Here is a 21,886-nt window from a genome sequence, read left to right on the forward strand (position 1 = left end):
AAGGGGCAGAGGGAGAAGGAGAGAGAGAGAGAATCCCAAGCAGGCTCCATACCCAGTGCACAGCCCAGTGAGGGGCTCAATCCCCTGATCCTGACATGACCTGACCTGAAATCAAGAGTCTGATATTTAACTGACTGAGTCACCCAGGTGCCCCTGATTTGATTTTTTTAATAGGTATAGATATAATGTTAGGTATTTCCTCTTGGGTGCTTTTGGTAGATTGTGTCTTTCAAGGAATTGGTCGATTTCATCTAGATTATTAAATTTGTGGGCATAGAGTGACTCACAGTATTCCTTATTATCCTTTTAAAGTCCACAGAAACTGTATTGATGTTCCCTCTTTCATTTCAGGAATTAGTAATATGTGTCCTCTCTCTTTCTTAGTTACCCTGCCTTACTGATTTTACTGATCTTATCATAGAATCGGCTTTTGGTTTTGTTGACTTTCTCAATTGATTTTTTTGTTTTCAATTTCATCGATCTGCTCTAATTCTTGTTATTTTTCTTCTGGTTACTTTGGATTTAATTTGCTTATCTTTTGCTGTTTTCCCAATGTGGAAACTTAGGCTGCTGATTTTAGCTCTCTCTTTTTTTCTAATGTATGCATTTAGTGCTATAAATTCCCCTCTAAACACTGCTTTTACTGCATGCCACAAATTTTGATAAATTGTGTTTTCATCTTTATTTACTTTGAAACATTTAAAAATATTTCTCAAGACTTATTTTTTAACCCATGTGCTATTTGGAAGTGTGTTATTTAAGCTCTATGTATTTATGATTTTCCAGTTATCTTTCTGTTATTGATTTCTGGTTTACATTGTTGTCTGTGAGGAGGTTTTATGATTTCTATTCTTTTGAATTTGTGAAGGTGTCTTATGGCAAGAATATGGTCTATCTTGGTGAACTTTCCATGTGAGTTTGAGAAAGTGTTTACTCTTACCTCTACCTCCATAGCTTAAAGGTGGGACGGTGAATGGATGATGGACAAGAAAAAGCAGGTGTCTTGCTATAGTGTGAAAGACTGTTGCACTGAGCACTTCTCAGGCTCTAATGTACATATATATTGCCTAAGGATATTATTAAAGCCCAGCTCTAGATGTTTGGCGAGGCGGTAAACTCATTTCTAACAAGTTCCCAGGTGATATTGATGCTACTGGTCTGTGGACCACCCTTTCAGCAGCAGGGGGTGAAAAGATCTCTTAGACAAGGGAGCCAAAAACTCTCATTTCACATGAGAAAACGTGGGGCTCTGGGCAAGCAGTACAAGCTATCCCAATATTTTTTGAAGTATAACTTTTTATGTGGTTCTCCACTGCAAAGAGTGACTTATGCCTCATATTCACTTAATATGTTTTTCAAAAAGGACAAGAACACTTGTAGACTAAGCAGCATTTTCTAATCACAGAGTCTTTGGCATTAGACAAGTCCAAATTCTAATCGTAGTTCTGCTTCTCACAAGCGGTGTGACCTCTGAGCCACGGTGTTCTCCTCTATAAATGAAAACAGTAGGGGCGGCTGGAAGAATTCAATAAGAAAATTCATGCAAAACTATAACCCTAGGTCCTGATATACATTAAGTATCAATAGATAATATCATAATCAGGGGACCAGTAAGAACAACAAGAAAATAAGTCATGGAACTAACGACGGTTCCGTTCAGATTCTACATAGCACAGGCACGCGGAGCTTGGAGAGTCAAAGCACGGATGAAGCCCAAGAGCCTCCCCAGCTGGAAAAGGCTCCGCGGCGACACGCGGCTGAAACTACATTTCCCAGCAGCCCCCGGGCCCTCGCGCCTCGGTTTCTCTCATTTCCGGGTCTGTCATGTGACTCCCCGGCGGCACCATGGCGGAAGCAGAGGAGCAGGTGAGGGCTGTAGCTGCTAAGGCGAGCGAGTGAGAGGCGAGGGCGACCGGCGGTCGGGGCTTGGAGCGGAGCGGAGCGGGCGGGCGGGCGTGCGGGGCTGCCGGCGGGCGCGGCAGGCCGACCGCGGGGCGCGCCGCGGGAAGGTGCGTGTCGGGGGGCGGGGAGGCAGGTGGGCGGCCGCTGCTGGCGGGCGGCGGGCAAGGCTGGCGGACACACCCCCGCGGGGCGGCCTCGCTCGCCGTGCCCTGTGGGCTGCCCTCCGTGGGATCGTGGCCTGAAGGCAGCGCGGCTGGCCCGGGGGCCTGCTGCCCTTGGGGGCGTAAGACGCGGCCTGGGTTCGCAGTGGCCTCCACGGCCTTTGCATCCCGGTGAGAGCAGAGCTGCCTCTGCGGGGCAGAGCGGAGGGGCTGTGGCCTCGCACCTGCCAGGCCAGCCGCGGCGTGCAGCGGTGCTTGGGCGCCTGCCGTCAGGGGCAGGAACGCCGGCGCTCCGGGGCTGGTTATTCAACCTTAAATATACAATGGAGATAGAGGGGTAACGTTCTCTGAGGGTGGTTCAGGATAGAGTAAGATAGTAGCACGGGGGCGGCCGGGGGCTCAGCGGGTTAGCGCCGCCTTCCGCCCGCGGCGTGACCCCGGGGCCCGGGATCGAGCCCCCACATCAGGTTCCCCACATCGCGTGGGGCCTGCTTCTCCCTCCGCCTGGGTCTCGGCCTCTCTCTGTCTCTGTGTGTCTCTCATGAGTAAATAAATATATAAAATCTTTAATTTAAAAATTAGGGAATTCCTGGGGGGCTCAGCGGTTTAGTGCCTGCCTTCGGCCCAGGGCATGACCCCGGGGTCCCGGGATCGAGTCTCATGTCGGGCTCCCTGCATGGGGCCTGCTTCTCCCTCCGCCTGTGTCTCTGCCTTTCTCTCTCTCTCTCTCTCTCTCTCTCTCTCTCTCTCTCTCCCTCCCTCCCTCCCTCCCCCTCTCCCCCTCTCCCTCTGTGTGTGTGTGTGTGTGTGTGTGTGTGTCTCATGAGTAAATAAATAAAATCTTTAAAAAAAAATAGTACCAAGTTAAAGTACTTCGTGAAAGTTGAGCTCAGTGAAAGTTACATGAGATTTGTTGCTGTGTGGACATCAGATGGCAATGCCAGTCCACACTTGGCAACGTGGCACTGGATTTTATTTTATTTTTTTTTAAAGATTTTATTTATTTTTTCGCGGCAGAGAGAGAAAGAGAGAGAAGCAGGCTCCACGCAGGGAGCCGGATGTGGGATTCGATTTCGGGACTCCAGGATCAGGCCTTGGGCTGAAGACAGGTGCTAAACCACTGAGCCACCCAGGGATCCCCCAACCCCCTTTTTAAAATATTTTATTTATTTATTCATGGCAGAGAGAGAGAGAGAAGATTTTAAAGTAGTAGTTAAGGATGGCAGTAGAGTCACTTTCTTTTTTTTAATTTTATTTATTTATTTATTCATGATAGAGAGAGAGGCAGAGACACAGGAGGAGGGAGAAACAGACTCCATGCCGGGAGCCTGACGCAGGACTCGATCCCGGGACCTCAGGATGGCACCCTGGGCCAAAGGCAGGCGCCAAACCACTGAGCCACCCAGGGATCCCAGTAGAGTCACTTTCATGCAGGCAATGGTGGTAGCCAGATGTTAGCTGAAATGACGGAGTAATATCAAGAAGACAAAAAAAGCGCAGACAAAAGGTCAGAAAGTGGGGGAAATAACTTACTTTTCCATTTCCAGGGCCCTTCCAGGTTGGCAGTGTTTTTCCTTACAAATTAACACGGTCATCAGTTTCCCTGATTGCCTCAAAAAAGTGATTTTGATGAGCTGTACTGTAACAAAGGGAAGTTTTAACAGGTTGATAATTTGTACCGTTTGTAACGTACTTCATTCGCATGATGAAAATTTGCCTTAGGTACATTTGATATATATCAGTAATTAAGAAATAAGGTAGAAACTGGGTTTGCGGGGTCATTGTGACAACAGGGGTGTTGCTACCAAGCACTGAAGCCGCCTTTTCCCATCCAGTCACTTCGAAGGAAAAATGCTCGTTAAGCACGTGTAATTTCATGAGTCATTGCTAGGTTTGATGGTAGTGGTGAGATTGCTTTTCACACTGTTGGTCTTTCAGGTTGAAATATTGTAGTTAGGCTTAAAGGCAGAAAGCCAAGATCTTAGATATAAAGGTAGTAGAAATGGAGAAAGTTGCCCTTCCTATTTACTAGTGTTTTGTGTGGCAGAGACGTTTGGCAAAGCCGTCTGATGTAAAAAAGCACGCATAGAAAGTTAGGGATATAATACAAATGCTTTGGATTTTTATAGCACTTTCCAGTGCAAACCCTGCAATGTCACATTTGGTCCTCACCAAAGACTTTCGCGTGGTAAACGTTTATTCTGTTAAATGTCAGGACGAGGACCTTCTATGTCTTACACCTAATGGCTTCTCATTGCACTTGGAGGAAAAGCCAGGGGCCTTTAGGATACACAGGTTGCCATGTGGGACTTGCCCCAGAATCTCCTTCTCCTTTTTCTGACCTCATTTTCCACTGCTTTTCTCTGTTCCCCTTTTGTCACTCGGCATCAGCTATGCTTGGTTTTCTTACTGTTCCTTCAATAGGCGGATGTGTTTCTACATCAGGGCCTTTGCTCGACACTGCTCCCTTTTTTACCCCAGATATCTACAGGCCCTTCTAACCCGCTGCCCCAGTTCCTTTATGTCTTTGTCCAAGTGTTATCTTTTTCAGTGAGACTTTCTTTGATCATTCTTTGAAACCTCTTTCTTGCATTATTTTCCTCCTTGACACTCATCACCATCTAACACAGCGTGTTTTAAAATTTGTTGATTTGTTCTGTACGTTTCTGTGTTCATTTCTGTATATTCTCCCCATTAGAATGTAAGCTTCATGATAGTAAGGATTTGTTCACTGCTGTTTGCTTGACACCTAGTCCCACAATATGTGTTAAATGATGGAGTTTTATACATAAGCAAATGGAAATTCAGACAACTAAAGTAACTTAGGCTTTAAACCTCCAGTCGTCAGTCTCCAAGGCTCACAATTTTTCACTTGAATACCCCACCTTTTAAAAAAATACTTAGAAACCTAATTCTGTTTTTTTTTTAAGATTTATTTATTTATTTATTCATGATAGACATAGAGAGAGAGGCAGAGACACAGGCAGAGGGAGAAGCAGGCTCCATGCCAGGAGCCTGACGTGGGACTTGATCCCGGGACTCCAGGATCGCGCCCTGGGCCAAAGGCAGGCGCCAAACCACTGAGCCACCCAGGGATCCCCTAAGTCTGTTTTTTGTTTTGTTTTTTTTTTTGTATTTAAATATTTTTTTTTATGAAGCAGAATGGGCCCTTAGCACCTTAATAAATGTCCTTCAAGTCATAATTTCACCTTTGACACTTGAATAGCTTGCATACGGTTAGAGTGGACATTCATCCCCCCACCGATGTCACTCACAAAAAGTCCAGCATTTTGTTAATTGCAGAAGGAAGCAGACATTCACAAATTGTTATTTTTTTAAAACTAATAAATAATGCTACTAAATTAAAGTTAATAAATAATATTTTGTTAGTAGTCTTTTGTAGATTAAAAATGGTTAGAATTTTCTCACCCTGCTTCATTTGTGCATTTCACAGTAGAGAAGCCATTAAAATCTGGCTTTTTTTTTTTTTTTAAGATTTTATTTTTTTATTCACGAGAGACACACAAAGAGGGGCAGAGACACAGGCAGAGGGAGAAGCAGGCTCCATGCAGGGAGCCTGATGCGGGACTCGATCTTGTGGCTCCAGGATCAGGCCCTGGGCTGAAGGCGGCGCTACACCGCCGAGCCACCCCGCCTGCCCTGGCCTTTTGTATACAGTTTTTTGAACACTTAAAGGGCACAAAAGTGGAGTTAAAAAAATTTGCTAATTGTTCTGTTCTGCTACTTTGAACCTTTTAGAAAATCTTGACATAATTTTTCACCCTAGAATGCTTTAAGAACTGAGATGTGTATTAAAATTAGCTATTACCTGATGACAGGTTAGGGCAAAGAAAGCTTTTTTTCCCCTTGGCATCATGCACTATAAAGGCAAACAACCCTTTATGATGAACAAGACAAAACTAAATCTCTCCTCTTAACTTTTCTGAGCATTGTATTCTTTGGTGATTGCAGTGTTTTCCTCTTTAATTTTAGAAAGATCCCAAACAGTAAGATCTGTACTGAATTAACATAATGTAAAGTAGTTCATAAGCTCTCAAACTCAAAAATCACTTTTTTTGGATATGATTGAACATTTTTTTAAGTCATTGGGAAATCTTTGTTTATGCTCAGTATGGTGAAGGTAGTTTGCAGAAGTAACTACATATATATTATATAGGTCACAGAAAGGACTGGAAATCTTCTAACCAGCAGTTTTACTTAGCTCTAAAATGATTTATAGTTGACCTTCATTATCTCAGATGCCTAACAGTATTTGTTCATACCTCTTTTATGGATAACATTCTGCTTGAAGTCTGGTTGTTTGTGTATTTATCTTCTCTCTACTGCAGATTGCTGAGTCCTCAAGAATGAGGACAGAGCTTACTCATGTCTGTATCTCTCAAAGGGTAGTGCTTTACAGGTACTAGGTGCTTAATAAAATGTTGAAATGAATTCATTAGGGAGAGACTAGCTTTTTGAATTAAAAATGGCAACTTGTAAGTTAGATGCAGTAGAATTTGTGTTGTTTTATCTTAACTTGAAACTTTTGAAAGTTATTAATTCAAATATATTGGTAGATTACATTTTCTACATTCCTCTCCCTCTGGTCCCCTTTCATCTTTCCAACCAACCATCAGGGAACCTAGTCTATTAAAATATTTGATCAGTCAGACCACCTATTCCTACAAAAGAGTAGAGTTTCTTTCTTTCTTTCTTTTTTTTAATTTTCCCTCTACATTTTAAAACTTGGGGGAATTTTATCCTTATTGTAGAGCAGTTACTGATTATTAGATGGCAGTTCATGAGCATGTGTTCTCCCATGTGAGTACAAATATTTGACTGCCTCAGTTTTCTTGACTGTAAACTGGGGCATGTACTCTCTAGAACTCTTGTGAGTATGAAATGGGATAAAGTATGTGAGCCAGGTTTGATACGGGAGAGAGCTGGGTTGGAATCGAAGTCCCAGACAAAGGAGAGGAAGTAAAGCGATAGAAGTTTATTTTTTTTATTTTTTTTTATTTTTTTTTGTGTGTGTGTTTATATATATTTTTTTATTTTATTTTATTTTTTTTATTTATTATTATTTTTTTTATTGGTGTTCAATTTACTAACATACAGAATAACACCCAGTGCCCGTCACCCATTCACTCCCACCCCCCGCCCTCCTCCCCTTCTACCACCCCTAGTTCGTTTCCCAGAGTTAGCAGTCCTTTACATTCTGTCTCCCTTTCTGATATTTCCCACACATTTCTTCTCCCTTCCCTTATTTTCCCTTTCACTATTATTTATATTCCCCAAATGAATGAGAACATATAATGTTTGTCCTTCTCCGACTGACTTACTTCACTCAGCATAATACCCTCCAGTTCCATCCACGTTGAAGCAAATGGTGGGTATTTGTCATTTCTAATAGCTGAGTAATATTCCATTGTATACATAAACCACATCTTCTTTATCCATTCATCTTTCGATGGACACCGAGGCTCCTTCCACAGTTTGGCTATCGTGGCCATTGCTGCTAGAAACATCGGGGTGCAGGTGTCCCGGCGTTTCATTGCATTTGTATCTTTGGGGTAAATCCCCAACAGTGCAATTGCTGGGTCGTAGGGCAGGTATATTTTTAACTGTTTGAGGAACCTCCACACAGTTTTCCAGAGTGGCTGCACCAGTTCACATTCCCACCAACAGTGTAAGAGGGTTCCCTTTTCTCCGCATCCTCTCCAACATTTGTTGTTTCCTGCCTTGTTAATTTTCCCCATTCTCACTGGTGTGAGGTGAGCAAGAGACAAGAAATCCCTGACTTTTATGGGGAGGAGTATTAGGGTAACAGCAGACCTCTCCACAGAGACCTGGCAGGCCAGAAAGGGCTGGCAGGATATATTCAGGGTCCTAAATGAGAAGAACATGCAACCAAGAATACTTTATCCAGCAAGGCTCTCATTCAAAATGGAAAGAGAGATAAAGAGCTTCCAAGACAGGCAGCAACTAAAAGAATATGTGACCTCCAAACCAGCTCTGCAAGAAATTTTAAGGGGGCCTCTTAAAATTCCCCTTTAAGAAGAAGTTCAGTGGAACAGTCCACAAAAACAAGGACTAGTGATAACATCCTATATGGTTTACTTCTTGGGGTCTGGTTATTCTTTGTTGGTTACAGATGACTATCATAAAAAAAGACATCCTTCCCACCCACACCTAGGGCAGGGTGGTCTGGCTTGTTTCCTTATCTCTGGTTTTCTTACACTTCAGCATTTTGGGGATTCTTGTGAGCCTGTTTCCCTGGCCCCCTACCTCTCCCTGCCTAGCCCCATTTGTCCCTAACTCAGATTGAAGCGTCTTATGTGTAGGACAACAGTTTATTGTCCAAACTTGGGCTTTGCTCAAATATGCACAATTCTGTCTCTCTCTCTTTTTTTACAGTTTGATCAAGATCTTTTAAAAGCAACTTCACTAATAACTAAAGAAAGAAACCCAAAGCCCCAAATAAGAGTTTGCTAAAACACAGGGTCAGAGAAATTTTTAGAGGATCCACTCTTTACCATCATATAACTAAAATGTAGTCACAAAAATTAGCTTAGCTGGACATGCTTATTGCCTTAAAAGATTTTCCTCTCATCTTTGTCTGGACTGGCTGGCTGAAGGCCACTGTCAGCAGCTGATTATTAGTGGTCTCGCTGACTACCTACATTACCACCTTGGAGAGGGAGCACTCATTGAGTCTGGGGTTCTGTGTTTCATACAGCTCCCTGTTTTCTGCCGTTCAGTCACCCTTGCCTTTGTTTCTTCTGGGAACTTGGTCCTCCTCAGTGTTTGTTGTTGTTGTCGTCGTTTTTATCAAATGCTTGTGATTCTAGGCTCGTATTTAGACTCCCTGAATCAGAATCTGAAGATGGAGTGTTTGCATGAGTGTTAGCCAGTTTCCCCAAATTGAATTGATGTGATTGTAATGCAGTTAGATTTGGGACTGGGTCACTATGTCACCTCTGGTCTCTTTGTCTATGCTGGGCAGACATCCAGGTTTTCCCTCCTTTGCAGACTATGATGGGTGCCAGTAGCTGAGCCTTTGGGCTCAGTGGGGTTGGTACCCTGAGTCTGCCCATAGTGCCCACTTCCCAGATACTCCTTCATCTTTGCTATTCAACCAGCCTAATTAATGCTTGAGTGCTCCAAACTGGCCACAGCTCCTTTGAACTTTTAGAAACTGGCGCTTTGATGATACAGGAATATCACACAAATAGATACACATCGCGCAAATAGATCCTCTAGCCTTGGCCCACATCCAACATTGGGATCTCTCACACCCTGTCTTCCATTAAGTTTAGCTGTGTCACACAGTCTGTTGGGAAGGAGAGAAGGTGGCAGTGCAGCGTTGAGTGTCTCAAGTCTATCCTTAAGCCAGGCTGATTTCCTGGGGCCTGATCTCTGCTCTGTTTCTTTTTTTTTTTTTTTTTTTTTTTCTGCTCTGTTTCTTCCTCCTGCAGATGTTGGAGCTGGCCTTCCTCAGGCTCCGGCCTCCATTTCTCCCCCAGATTCTGTACCCCTCCCCTCTCCCTCCCCCATCAATGTGTATAGATTCAAGAGGTCTCATGTCAAGGCACAACGATTGTTAGGTTTGGGTAAGTGATTGAGTTTAAGGGATTGGTTTGCAAAAGAAAGATAAGGTGGAGCAGTTGTTGAGGGTAACCTTCTCCTGTTGCCCATATTTTTGTCCAGCTCTACATTTGCATCACTCTGCACCTTCTAGCTCATTATTTTTGCTTCAAACAACACAATTTTTAAAAATTGTGGTAAAATATACATAGTATTTACCACTTTAACCATTTATAAGCGTATGATTAGAGCATTGAGTATACATTTGCATTGCTGTGCAGCCATTACTACCATCCATCTCTAGAACTTTTCGTCATCACAGACTGGAACTCTGTACCCACCAACACCAACCCCCCATCGCCTCTCCTCTAGTCTGTTCTACTTGCCACCTCATATAAGTGGAATTGAACAGTACATATCTAGTTTATTTCACCTAGAGAACAGCACAGTTTTGTGACTTATGTTTTCAGATTTGGAGTTCTTTAAAAGTTAGAGTGTGAAGTTAAAAACAGTTTTGAAAACCACTGACTCTTTAAGAATTGTAACCTTTCTCACCTTTCAGCCTAGCTTCTTGGATCCTTCACTGGGACATTGACCTCCTGTCTTCTGGTTTGCCCCTGGTCTCTGGAGTATTCAGTACAGGGGCTTGGATGAAGATAAGAAATAGCAGGCAGGATGATTCCTGAAGTCACTCACACATTGCTTTGGTGGGGTTGTGGATAAAAGTGTGGTTTTTTTTTTTTTTTATTTTTTTTTTTTGAAGCCACAGCTACCTTTGGGAGGTCTGTGCTGGTGCTGGGGGTCAGTTCGAGACTGTACTGGAGCAAATGTTCTCATTGATACCAGTGGCCTCAGGAAGTTTCTCTGAGAGCCTGGTTTTCCCTGAAGACTCAGTTTCTGAGAGCTACACGCCTCGTGGTGTCAGATTCTGGCACTGCATGCTTTTTGGTTCAGAGCAAGAGTATAATTTGATTTTTGAGTTTTTGGTTGAAATTGCTGGGTGGGGACTTAAATGCTTTTGTTTTAACGAAGAACATAAATGAGAGATTTGCCCTTTTACCCCATGTGCCTATTTGAATGGATTTCAAATCAGAAAAAAAATTTCCTTAGGCTTAATGGAATTTTTCTGAATTCTGAATCCAGTATCCTTTTAGAGTTTAGAGTTCTTGGGTTGGGGAATAGGTATCTAGGTACAGGTCATTGTCATGGTGGTCATAGCCTTGTTTTGCTAACGTTAGTAACTTAATATTCAGGAATAGACAGGGGCAGAAAGAGTGTCAGAAGTCCTTACGTTTAGCCTTTGAGCCTGGATGTTCTTACCTCAAGGGTCATTAGGAAATTCTGAGATGCTAGGTGCAAAGCATTTAGCATTGTGCGGATATATATAATAGATGTTCAGTAAAGATGTCAGAAAAGTGACTGTTAATAATAAATGGAGTATGTCCAGAAGAGAAGGATCAGGATGGTAAGTGGACGAGAACCAGGATCTGGGGATGGTTAGCACAGAGGAAAAACAATTTAGAAGGGCAGGCATGATACGTGTCATTAACTTTCTGGAGAACTGTCAAGTAGTAGAAGAATTGGATTTTTTATGTATCTTATTGGTGCTCAGTACAAAAAGTTACTGCAGAGGGATTGTAGCTCCAAAGCAATAAGAATTTTCTAATGTAGAAGAACTTGAAAACTAAATAGGCTGCATTGAGATTTAGAGGAGACTCATGTTCATTGTGGGTAATGATACAACTGCAGTAAAATTCTTAATTACAAGTCACATTCGTCCCCATTTTACAGATGGCCTTTCAGAGCAGAAACTGTATTATTCACAAGGCTGCTCCACATCCTGCCAAGTGAAATTAAAATGTTTTCAAATGCCAGATTTGTGTATATCCTGCTATACAACCTGCCCTGAGTAATATCTACATCTAACTTTCTTTAAAATGTTTATTTTTTTTCTTGAAAAATATTAGTTATATCTAAAATGTCCTTGCCCCATTTTTTTGATCTTTCTTTATCTCATGGATTGTTGTAAAATGCTTACATTCAGTGTCAGCATATTAGTTGTAACCTTTTATTGCTATTGATATCTATAAGTACGTTAAGTAAATCTTCATTTTGCTGACCTCTTTGAGGATGCGTGGCATCAGCAGATTCTCTCTTTCAGTGGACAGGTGAGAGATTAGCAGGATCAAGTCAATTTTTCCCTTTTTGCTTTGTTTTCTCCAGAGCAGCAAGATTCATTGTCGAGCAAGAGGGAAACTGTGTTAAATGGCAGAATTTGTCTTCCAGTTAATGGTTTAAAGAGTAGATGTAAATTATAGAGCTTGTTTGCTCTTGTCTGATAGGTACCACTCTAGGGGAATTCTTTTGTAAAAAGCTGTTTAAAAGCAAGACAATCGCTTTGACTTCACCAGATTCATAGCATAATAATTAATAGCACAAGGGCTTTTCAGTATTAAAATTGGCGTAGAGATACCTTGAGGATGGCAGTTTCCTCTTTCCTTCCAAGATCAGTAGGGCTGCTTTGCCAGACCCATTTGCATTTTTAGCGAAGGAAAGAGCCTTCTGTGTACTCATGTGACAGCTCCTGGGCTGTTCATCTGCCTGCTGACCACTCGAGGGAGGTCAGCAGGAGCCACGGGTCTGAGTGACCCCAGAGTAACCATCTCAGTCCTGCTAGATGTGGGAAGTTGTGGAGGCTTGTGAGAGTCACACCATGTGGAGTCCTTTCTACTGTAGTTGTAGATTTCTTCCCAGAAACGGCAGGTGGGTGGTGGTGGTGGGGATGCGATGACTCTTCTCCCTTATTTTATTCTTGTGTCATCTCCTCTGACCATTTTCTCCCTCTGTGCTTTGTAGGAAACCGAGTCTCTCGAAGAATCTACAGATGAGTCTGAGGTAAGGTGGCGGTGGTACAGGAGCCTGAGGATTTCTTGCTCACCATGTTATCTTGAGCTTGTTCTACCTTGTTAAGTGCGACGTTCTGGGGACTGGGGTAGTAAAGTAGGGCCGCAGCTGATTGGGCCTTGGGGGAGAACATGCCCATTGTCTTTAAAAATATTAAATGGATTGACTTAAATAAACAGGAAAAGGAACACTTTCTCCTGATCGTGAAGAGTAGTTTAACCTGAAGTGTGTTGGTAGTGGGAAATTTGATGCAAAGTTTTGCAGGTTAATATTGATACTTTAAAAAAATCTGTGTTTTAGGGGCCTGTGAGTGGCTCAGTTGGTTAAGCATCCGACTCTTGATTGGCTCACAGTCTCAGGGTTGTGAGATCAAGCCCCATGCTGGGCTCTGCACTGGGTGCGGAGTCCGCTTAAGATTCTCTCCCTCCCTCTCTCTGCCCCTTCCACCCCCACTCTCAGGCACTCTCTCTCTCTCTCTCTCTCTCTCTCAAAGATAAATAAATAAATTTTAAAACAACCAATATAGGTTCTGCAATATTCTTTTCTCATTCGTTCAGTGAATATGACATGCTTATTGCTGTAATTCCTGAGTCATTCAAATTATAGTTCTTCTCATAAAATAAAAAAGAAAGTACCTACATGTAAAACTGTTAAGGAGCTAAATTGTGTTAAAGATTGTATTTTAAGGAGAATAAAGTAATATTTAAGTGTGGGCTTTTAAAAAAATTATATTTTTATTTTTATTTTTTTAAGATTTTATTTGTTCATGAGAGACACAGAGAGGCAGAGACATAGGCAGGGAGAGAAGCATGCTCTCCGTGGGGAGCCTGATGAGAGACTTGATCCTAGGTTCCTGGGATCATGACCTAAGCCAAAGACAGACGCTCAACCACTGAGCCACCCAGATGCCCCCCCCCCCCCCAATTTTCTTTTCAAGTCTGTGCATAAAAGTTTAAGCATAACACAAATTAGTGAACTTAACCAATTTTATGGATGGATTACTAATAATTATTATATTATATCCTATAACTATTTCTTTTAGCTTAGAGGAATGAAAAATATCTATGATAACCTGCTGGAAATTCACACCAATGTGACTGTAGCCAGTATAGTCTGTAAATATAGGTTGCTTTGCATATAATTTTATATGGATTTTGTTTGCTTTTTCAGGGAAAAGGTGGGCTTAAACATTTTAATCTAGAGAACATCTTATATATTATGCTGTTATACATTTGCAGTTTGGCTGTAGAGGCATGGTTCCTAATATTTGTACTACTAAGGATCTCCGATACTCTCTTTGGGGCTCCTGATAAGGCTTTACAGAGTTTGCTTATAGGTATGGTATAATACTTGTTGGTTTTTAATAAAATACTGAAAAACAATTAGGTTACCATTTTCATTTTTGGAGACCTCTGGTTGCCATGTTCTCAAGACTCACTGGTATAGAATTCTGCAGTGTTAGAGTCCTGTCCAAGAATTTCATTTCAGAGGTGAGGAGGATGTTGGCAGCTTCCTAAATAAATCTTTTATTTAGTATCCCTCAGATACTAAACATATCCACAAGGAGAGCAAACAACACACACACACACACACACACACACACACACACAACTCATGCCTCCAACATAATCAGGAAACAGGGTATGCTATAAACTTCAGTATAAGTGGAGAAACACATATCCAAAACCAGCAGAGCCAGCTGTGGATGGAGTCTGGAGCTGAGTCCAATGGAGGCCAGTTGGAGATAAACAGAGTGTAGCTGAGCCCCAGCGGGGTTGATGTACACACAAAAGTCACTCCCTGGAGGGAGAGTGTCCCACCCTGAGTGGGCCAGTCCTGAGAACAGATCTGACACCCGCTGGATCCCAGTGCTGGGTGTTGAGGAATTTAAATGGCGCTGTGTGGGACTGGGGGGACAGTGTTGGGTTAAGGCTGCTCTTGGAGAGAAGGGGGCATGTTCCTTGGAAGCTTGGTGGTGATATTAAAGGAAAAGGGGTGGGGACTAAGGGTACCTATAAACAGTAGAAAATCAGGATACTTACCTACTCCCCTATCCCCAGTACCAAAAAAAAAAGTGCCCCTTATTAAAGAAAATGCACTTTGATTACCAGTGTAACTAAGAGACCTAATAAACCATTCAAATATCTCATTCCCTCCATAGGAACACGTATTGTTGCTGTCCTGGCAATCTAAGACTTGTAAAAGTGAACTGAAATGGCAGGGAGCATCCATACTCCCCACCCCCCCTCCAAAAAATATCTATCTATCTATATAACTATATTAAGAAAATCAAATGAGAGTCAAAAGTGTTCAGCCAAAACAAGCAGTAGAATAACACTCCATCATGTCTTTAAACAAGCATTTGCAGATATGCAAAACTATCTTAAACCAGAAACTTTAAAACTCAGAATAGAAATGGACAAAAACTAGGAAAGAAGGGAATAAGGTTGAACACTCAGCAAAGAAATGGAAGGAAAGGTCATTCCATTAAAGTTGAAGAAACCAAGACCTAAAAGGTAACCTGTCTAATGTCATATAGCTGGTGCAGGGGAGAAATGAGTTCAAACTCAGATCTGGGCTCTTTCTGTCATTTTTACCTTCTAGCTCTGGTGTCTTCTACATCCACCGGGACTGAGGGACCACCGAGTCAGGCCTTGGATTCATTTCTCAACTATACTTTGTACCTGCTGTGTGGTCTTGGGCATAGCACTCAGCTCATCTTTTCCTCAGTCCCCTCATGTGGTTCCTGTGTGGTTGCCGTGAGGATTAGATATGATTGCTGTTTGTGAAGCACCTTGTATGGTGCCTAGCTGTGAAGTATGTGTTCAGAAGAACTTCATTCCCATTTTGAAGCTCTAAGCTCTTGTCAATCCTTAGGAACAATTGCTGTGGTATGGGTGGTGGCATGGTGCTACAAGGACGCAGAATAGTGGATGATCAGTAGGGAATGGCTTCTTCATTTGGAGTCTTTAAGAGTTAAATATGGAAGATGAATCTAGGCAGAGGCTGGGCAGGTCTTTGGGGAGATACTGAGTGTTGAAAGCACTTGCATGTTCAGCCAGTCAGCTGTGAGGCAATTCTGTGTGGCTAGAAGGTGGAGGAAGTTAGGGAAATGAGGCTGGACACGGAAACTAGGGTGAAGTTGTAGAGCTGCCAATATGTCAAACCAGACAGTCTGGGCTTGATCTGTTGGAAACTGGGGAGCCAGCCAAAGCCCGATTGTAGGGGATGAGGATAGGGGTAGGTGTGACAGATGAACTGGAAGGAGAGACCTGTGGCAGGGAGTTCTATTAGTATAAGCCCCAGAAGAGGTAATAGGGATGTATGGGTATGGGTTAGGCAGGAGCAGAAGACAAAGTGGAAATGTTTCTCAAGTTCAGTCAAGAGCAAATGTGGGATAGTATGTGGGAGACAACTCGGTGGGGAGTCAAGAAGGTTCCAAAGCATCTAGCTCAGCTGTGTTGTAAGAAATAGAGAAAACTCCATTGTTAAGCAGTTGAAGGAAAAAGATGTTTTAAACCTGGAGTTAATAACTTACATTCAGTTTTTTTTCTCTGAAGTGGTACTTTTCTCATCCATTGGTGACTCCAAAACTTATCATTGTTTTGTTCAGGCTGAAACAAATAATATCCTTTCATATTAAATATGTTTGTAAAAAAAAAGTAAGTGAGCAAGCTAATATCTGGGTTTTTATTTTTAAAATCCTTCAAGTTACTGCTTAGAGGAAGGTTCTGAGCTCTCTTGGAGCAAAGATGGTGTAAGTGGAATGAGCAGTGTTCAGAATCTATTTTGATGATGAAGATTATTACAAAAACACATTTAGTGTAGGACATAGCAGTTGGCACTCTGGTAAGATCTTTGGATATATTCACTAGCCCAAGTTTTAGCCATGATTATTGCTTCTATTTTATAGATGAAGAAACACTTACAGGGTTTAGGTAACTGCCCAGGGTCACCCGCTGGTAAATGGATTTGAATCCTGCAGTCTGACTCTGAATCCTGGCGTTGTACTCTGTAGTTACACTGATTCCGACTTCCCTGTGACCTCTCTAATCTTATTCTAGCTCTTCCTCTGGTACCTTTGTAGAATTGGACATGATTTAAAAAAAAAATCTCCCTTGGAACTCCTGCCTGTGTATAAAATGATATTTTGGTTGATGTTACAGATTTTGGCTTATTCAACTGGTAGGAAATTATCAATTTCAGAATCTCTGAACTTTGTCTCCTTCTCTGGAGGATAGAGAATTGGCTTGCTAATTTATACATAACATTAATAATTATAGAAACTCATGTTTTATCATAAAATAATGTTACTTATTTAGAAAAGAATTATAAATATTTATAAAATATTTATAAAGTAAATGTTAGTTATGTAGGTTTTTTTTTTTTTCTTTAAAAATAATTTATTAGGTTTGGATCACAGAATTACAGGGATAGCACAAGGGTAGAGCCTGTGACCCCTTGGCTGTTCCCCGTCTACGCATCTGGAACTACCTCTGTACACCAGGCTTGGCCCCCAGCATCCTCACACCCTAACAGCTGCAGAGTATAGCGCCTGACTGTGCATGGCAAGTTTAAATACACCCCATTCTCAACGTCAAAAAGCACACCCATCTTTGTGTGCTGAAATTTAGCTGCAAGAGTGTTCATTGTAACTTTGTTTATAATAGAAAAATTTGGCTAACTATCCAGAAAGGAATTTTATTGCCTTTATAATTGATAAAAGCATTTTACAAAAATATCATTTAGATCACAGGCTGGCAAGCTTTTTCTGTGAAGGTCTAGATTGTAAATATTTAAAGCTTTGCAGACAAAAAGACAGTATTGAGGATATTATATAGGTATGTAACCATCTAAAAATGTAAAAACCTGCTTGAAAGCTGTATAAAAACAGGCATCTAGCTAGATGGGCTGGTTGTAGTTTACTGATACCTGATTCTGAGAATAATCCAGTTTTTTTCCACTCCAAAATCCACATGAAATCATAGAAAAAAAGACCACAGGAACATGGTATCACTGGGTCATGTGATTCTTATTTTATTTACTATCATTATCTGCTATCATTTTCAAAGTTTTTAAAATGCATTACTTATATACTTAGCAAAACAATACAATTTTTTAACGTATTTTTTTATACGTATTCTTGTAGTTTCTTGTGTCAAATTCTTGTAGTTTTCTGTGTGTAACAGAATTTTTGGGTTGCAAAGTAATAGGATTCAAAATGAAACTACATGTCCTTCCTTCCTTACCTCAAACTCAAATGAGAGAGTTAGGGAAAAGGTTTGGTTTATTCTTTTCATCTCATCCAAGATTTTACGTAAAAATTGTTTTTGACTCTAGTATACATTTTTTTCTTAAGATGTTTTTTTAAACTTTTAAATTTTGAGATAAGTGTAGAATCACATGCAGTTGTAAGAAGTAACACTTTCTATACCCTTCACCCAGTTCCCAAAGGCTAACATCTTGCATAATTCTGGTGCAACATCATCTCCAGGAAGTCAATATTGATAACCCAGAGACCTGATGCAGATTTCACAATCCAGAGACCTGATTCATTTGTGCATATGTGTGTCCATGTGTTGGCTCTATGCTTTTCTGTCACATGTGAAGAATGATGTGACCATGACTGCCATCAAAATGCAGAACTGTTCACCACTAGGTTCTTTTGTATCATCACAGCCACTCCCTCTCCAGCTCGCTCCTGGCACCACCATCTCCTCTCTCGCCGTAATTTTGTCATTTCAAGCACGTTATATGAACCGAACCGTACAATATGTGATTTTGTCAAATTGACTTTTTCCACTCTGCCAATTTGTCTTTTAATTGGTGTGTTAGATCATTCACGTTTAAGGTAATTATTGGCGTTAGGGCTTAAGTCTGCCATTTTTTGTTTTTCTATTTCTCTGATTTTCATTTCTCTTGTTTCTCATTCCATTCTGTGAGTGAAGTTTTTTTTTTTTTTTATTTTTGTTTTAGTTTTTTTTTTTTTTAAAGTTCTATCTTTAAAGTTATTGATTGATTGATTTTAATGTATTACTTTGTATGGTTTTCTTAATGTTGCTCTAAGCATTAAAATATGCATATGTAACATGTCAGTCTACTGGTATCCATGATATTTTACCACTTCTGGTCAAGTATAAAAGCCTTACTTCCATTTATGTTCCTCTGTTGTTCCCACTTTTTTTTTTTTTTTTTAATTCATGAGAGACACACAGAGAGAGGGGCAGAGACACAGGCAGGGGAAGAAGCAGGCTCCCTTTGGGGAGCCTGATGTAGGACTCCATCCCAGAACCCTGGGATCACTGAGCCAAAGGCAGACACTCAACCACTGAGCAGCCACCCAGATGCCCCTATTGTTCTCACTTTTTAAGCACAGTTGTCTAAATATTTACATTCATTGAGCACCACAGCAGACTTGGTATTAAACTCTTTGCTTCAACTATCAAATATTAAAAACTCATAATTTACTATATTTACCCCTATTTTCACCCATTCCTATGTTCATTTTAATGTTTCAAGCCTTCTGTTATCTGTTTTTTGGTACTTTCTGTTTAGAAACTACTTCTTCAGCCATTCTTTAGGGGTAAGTTTGCAAGCTGCAAATTCTCTTGTGTTTCTTTATCTGAGAATGTCTTTATTTCCCATTCATTTTTGAGGGATATTTTCACTAAATATAGCATTTGTGTTTGACAGTTCTCTTCTTTCAGAGCTTGAAAAATGCTCTGCCACTTTCCTGTGGCCTCTGTCATTTCAATTGACAGATGTGTTTCACTGATGCTTCCCCATAAGTACCGTGTCCTGTTTCTCTGGCTGCTTTCAAGATTTTTTTGGTGGTGGTGCCTTAGTTTCCAGTAGTTCAGTTTGATTAAGGTGTGTCTCTTGGTGTGGATTTCTTTAATTTATCTTAGCTGGAATTTGCTCAGCTTCTTAAATCTGTAGGGTTATGTCCTTCACCAAATTTGGAAAGTTTTCAGCATTATTTCCTTAATTACTTTTTCAGTTCCACACTCTTTTCTCCTTCTGGGAGTTGAGTAATTTGAATGTTGGTCCTTTTGTTATTGTTCCACAGGTCCCTGAGACTCCGTTCATGTTTTTCAGTCAGTTTTCTGTCTTGTTCAAATTGGGTAAATTCTGTGGATTTGTTCTCAAGTTCATTGGTTATGTTCTCTCTCATATCCACTTTACTGTTTAGCTCATCCACTAAATTCTTTCTTTTGGTTATTTTACTTGCCAGTTCTAAAGTTTACATGTTTTGTTTTGTTTCTTAACTTCTATTTCTTTGCTGAGATATCCTAGTATTTCTTTTGTCTCAAGAGAATTTAGTAATTGTTTGTTGAAGCACTTTTATGATGCTGGTTTAAAATCCTTGCCAGATAATTCTAACATCTGATTCATTTCATATAAAGTGTATTTTAACGAAGACAGTATTTAAATCATGAAGAATCATTGATTTAATTTTTTTCAGGTCCATTTACTATGTGCCATGTGTTGTGCTGAGTGCTTTGCATGGATTATTTCATTTAATATGAACCAATCCTAACAGGTACTGTAGTAGGCAGGAGAGGTTGGCTATGCTGCAATAATAAACAATTCTGAAACTCTTAACAGTTTAACACAACACATTTATTTCTGAGTAGAATCAGTGGTGCAGGGAGAGGAAACTGTGGCATCAGCAATAGAGAAATGTCATCATTTTCCATAGGGTCTTTCCTGTTAATAGACCAGACACAATGCACTGTGGAGTAGCTTGGCCATAGAGCTGGAAACTGAAGCAGCTCTGCTTTGTGGAGAGACGTATTTTCCTAAACCTGGCTTTCTTCAGACAGGTTCTTGGTGTATTATTTATTTAAAAGCATATTCCACCTTTTCTTCAAAGAGTTTAGTGTGCTATACAAAGAAATTTGCAGTAGAAGCATCAAATTGTTAGCCTAACATTTCAAGATAAAAGTTGCACAGCAAAGAGAAAAATGACAAGGGAAACCATCAGGCTAAGGAGGGGTGGCAAGGAGAGAAAAGAGCACCTAATGAAACATATATAGTATAGTGGGTCGGCTTTGTACCATGTGAGGGTTCTAGCCATGCAACTCCGTAGCTAAACTAAAGCTTATTCTGCCTATGGTATGTTCTTTTGAGGTGAAGACTGCATGGAAATAACCTTACCCTGGGCCTGGGCTTGGGCCTGGCCTATAGTAACAGAGGGTTAATTAATTAGTGTCATCACTGTCTTTATTTTTGCCACCATTATTAATAAACGTGCCTCCTAGAGAGATGCCTGTTTGAATCTGGCTCAGATCTTGCAGATACTATGATCAGAATGTCTTGAATATGTTAGATATATTAATTTTAATAAACCAAGTGGATTGACAAATAGCTCAACCTATTTAAAATAAACCTACATGCAATTTTATGTGAATGAGAAATGAGTATTAAAATGCAGCTTCTAGATGCATCAGCCACCAGGATTATTCTTTTTCAATTTTGTTCAAATGAAAACCAGTCATTGTGAGAAATCAGGGGATAGCTTTTTTAAATCAGAAAATGCATCACACAAAAATAATTTATTTATCTTACCTCATGGGTAGGACATTGTGAATCATTTATTGAAACTTAAATTGATTCTTTACATGTATTAATTTTAATAAACAAATTTAGAGCAACTAGTAACTAAGATGGTAATGTACCTTGTTATGAGATTGATTGCTGAGAAAAATGGAGCATGGGGTTATAATACATCCTTTCAAATAGCCTTTGCATCAAAAATTTGCTCTTTCATTTAATGAGCTATTAATATTAACAGGTTTTGCTGATTATTGTATCACTCAGGCATGGATAAACATTCCCTCTGAAGCATATATTATAAAAATTATATGTTTGGAAACTTAGTAGAAACCTGCCAGATGCAAATTCAGATTTGTGAACCTGTATTTCTATCATTTGTTAGAGATTGAAAAGATGAACATGACTCTGGTTTGATACTTCTTTGAACAGAATTTATAATTTCATTACCTGGGAGAAAAATCATTTTAGGCAGGCCAAGATGGGCTGATTATTTTTTTTTTATTCAGCAGATTTTTATTGAGTACTTTTATCTTCTGGGCTCTAGGCTTACATCAGTATTTATGAAGGAGGCAGACAGCAAAAACTTACATATTTGGTGATATAATAAATGTGTGGATATAAAAATAACATTGGATTAAGGGACTTTGGAGTGGACTGAGGTGCTGTTTTATCCTGGGTGGTCAGGGAGAGCCTCTCTAAGAAGGTGACATTTGATAAGTATATGGGAGAAAGGTCTTGTGGCTAAAACGAAGAACAAACACAATACCTTTGAG

At 40.5% G+C, this 21,886-nt stretch overlaps 1 protein-coding gene across 3 annotated transcripts in view; it reads left to right on the forward strand.

The window, feature by feature from the left end:
* The first annotated feature begins 1,804 nt into the window (after nt 1-1,804).
* The window catches only part of VPS41 (VPS41 subunit of HOPS complex), a 173,266-nt gene continuing 153,184 nt past the window's right edge, over nt 1,805-21,886 (forward strand). For 2 of the 3 annotated variants that reach the window (XM_025449199.3, XM_049096283.1), the window contains exons 1-2: nt 1,818-1,866; nt 12,507-12,545. In XM_025449199.3, coding sequence (XP_025304984.1) covers nt 1,846-1,866; nt 12,507-12,545 — 60 coding nt within the window. In that variant the 5' untranslated portion in view covers nt 1,818-1,845. Of the gene's footprint in view, nt 1,867-12,506; nt 12,546-21,886 lie in introns of all 3 variants that reach the window. The other variant, XM_025449198.3, reaches the window with a different exon arrangement.

The sequence above is a fragment of the Canis lupus genome, chromosome 18, assembly GCF_003254725.2.
Source record: "Canis lupus dingo isolate Sandy chromosome 18, ASM325472v2, whole genome shotgun sequence".
Lineage (NCBI taxonomy): Eukaryota > Metazoa > Chordata > Mammalia > Carnivora > Canidae > Canis > Canis lupus.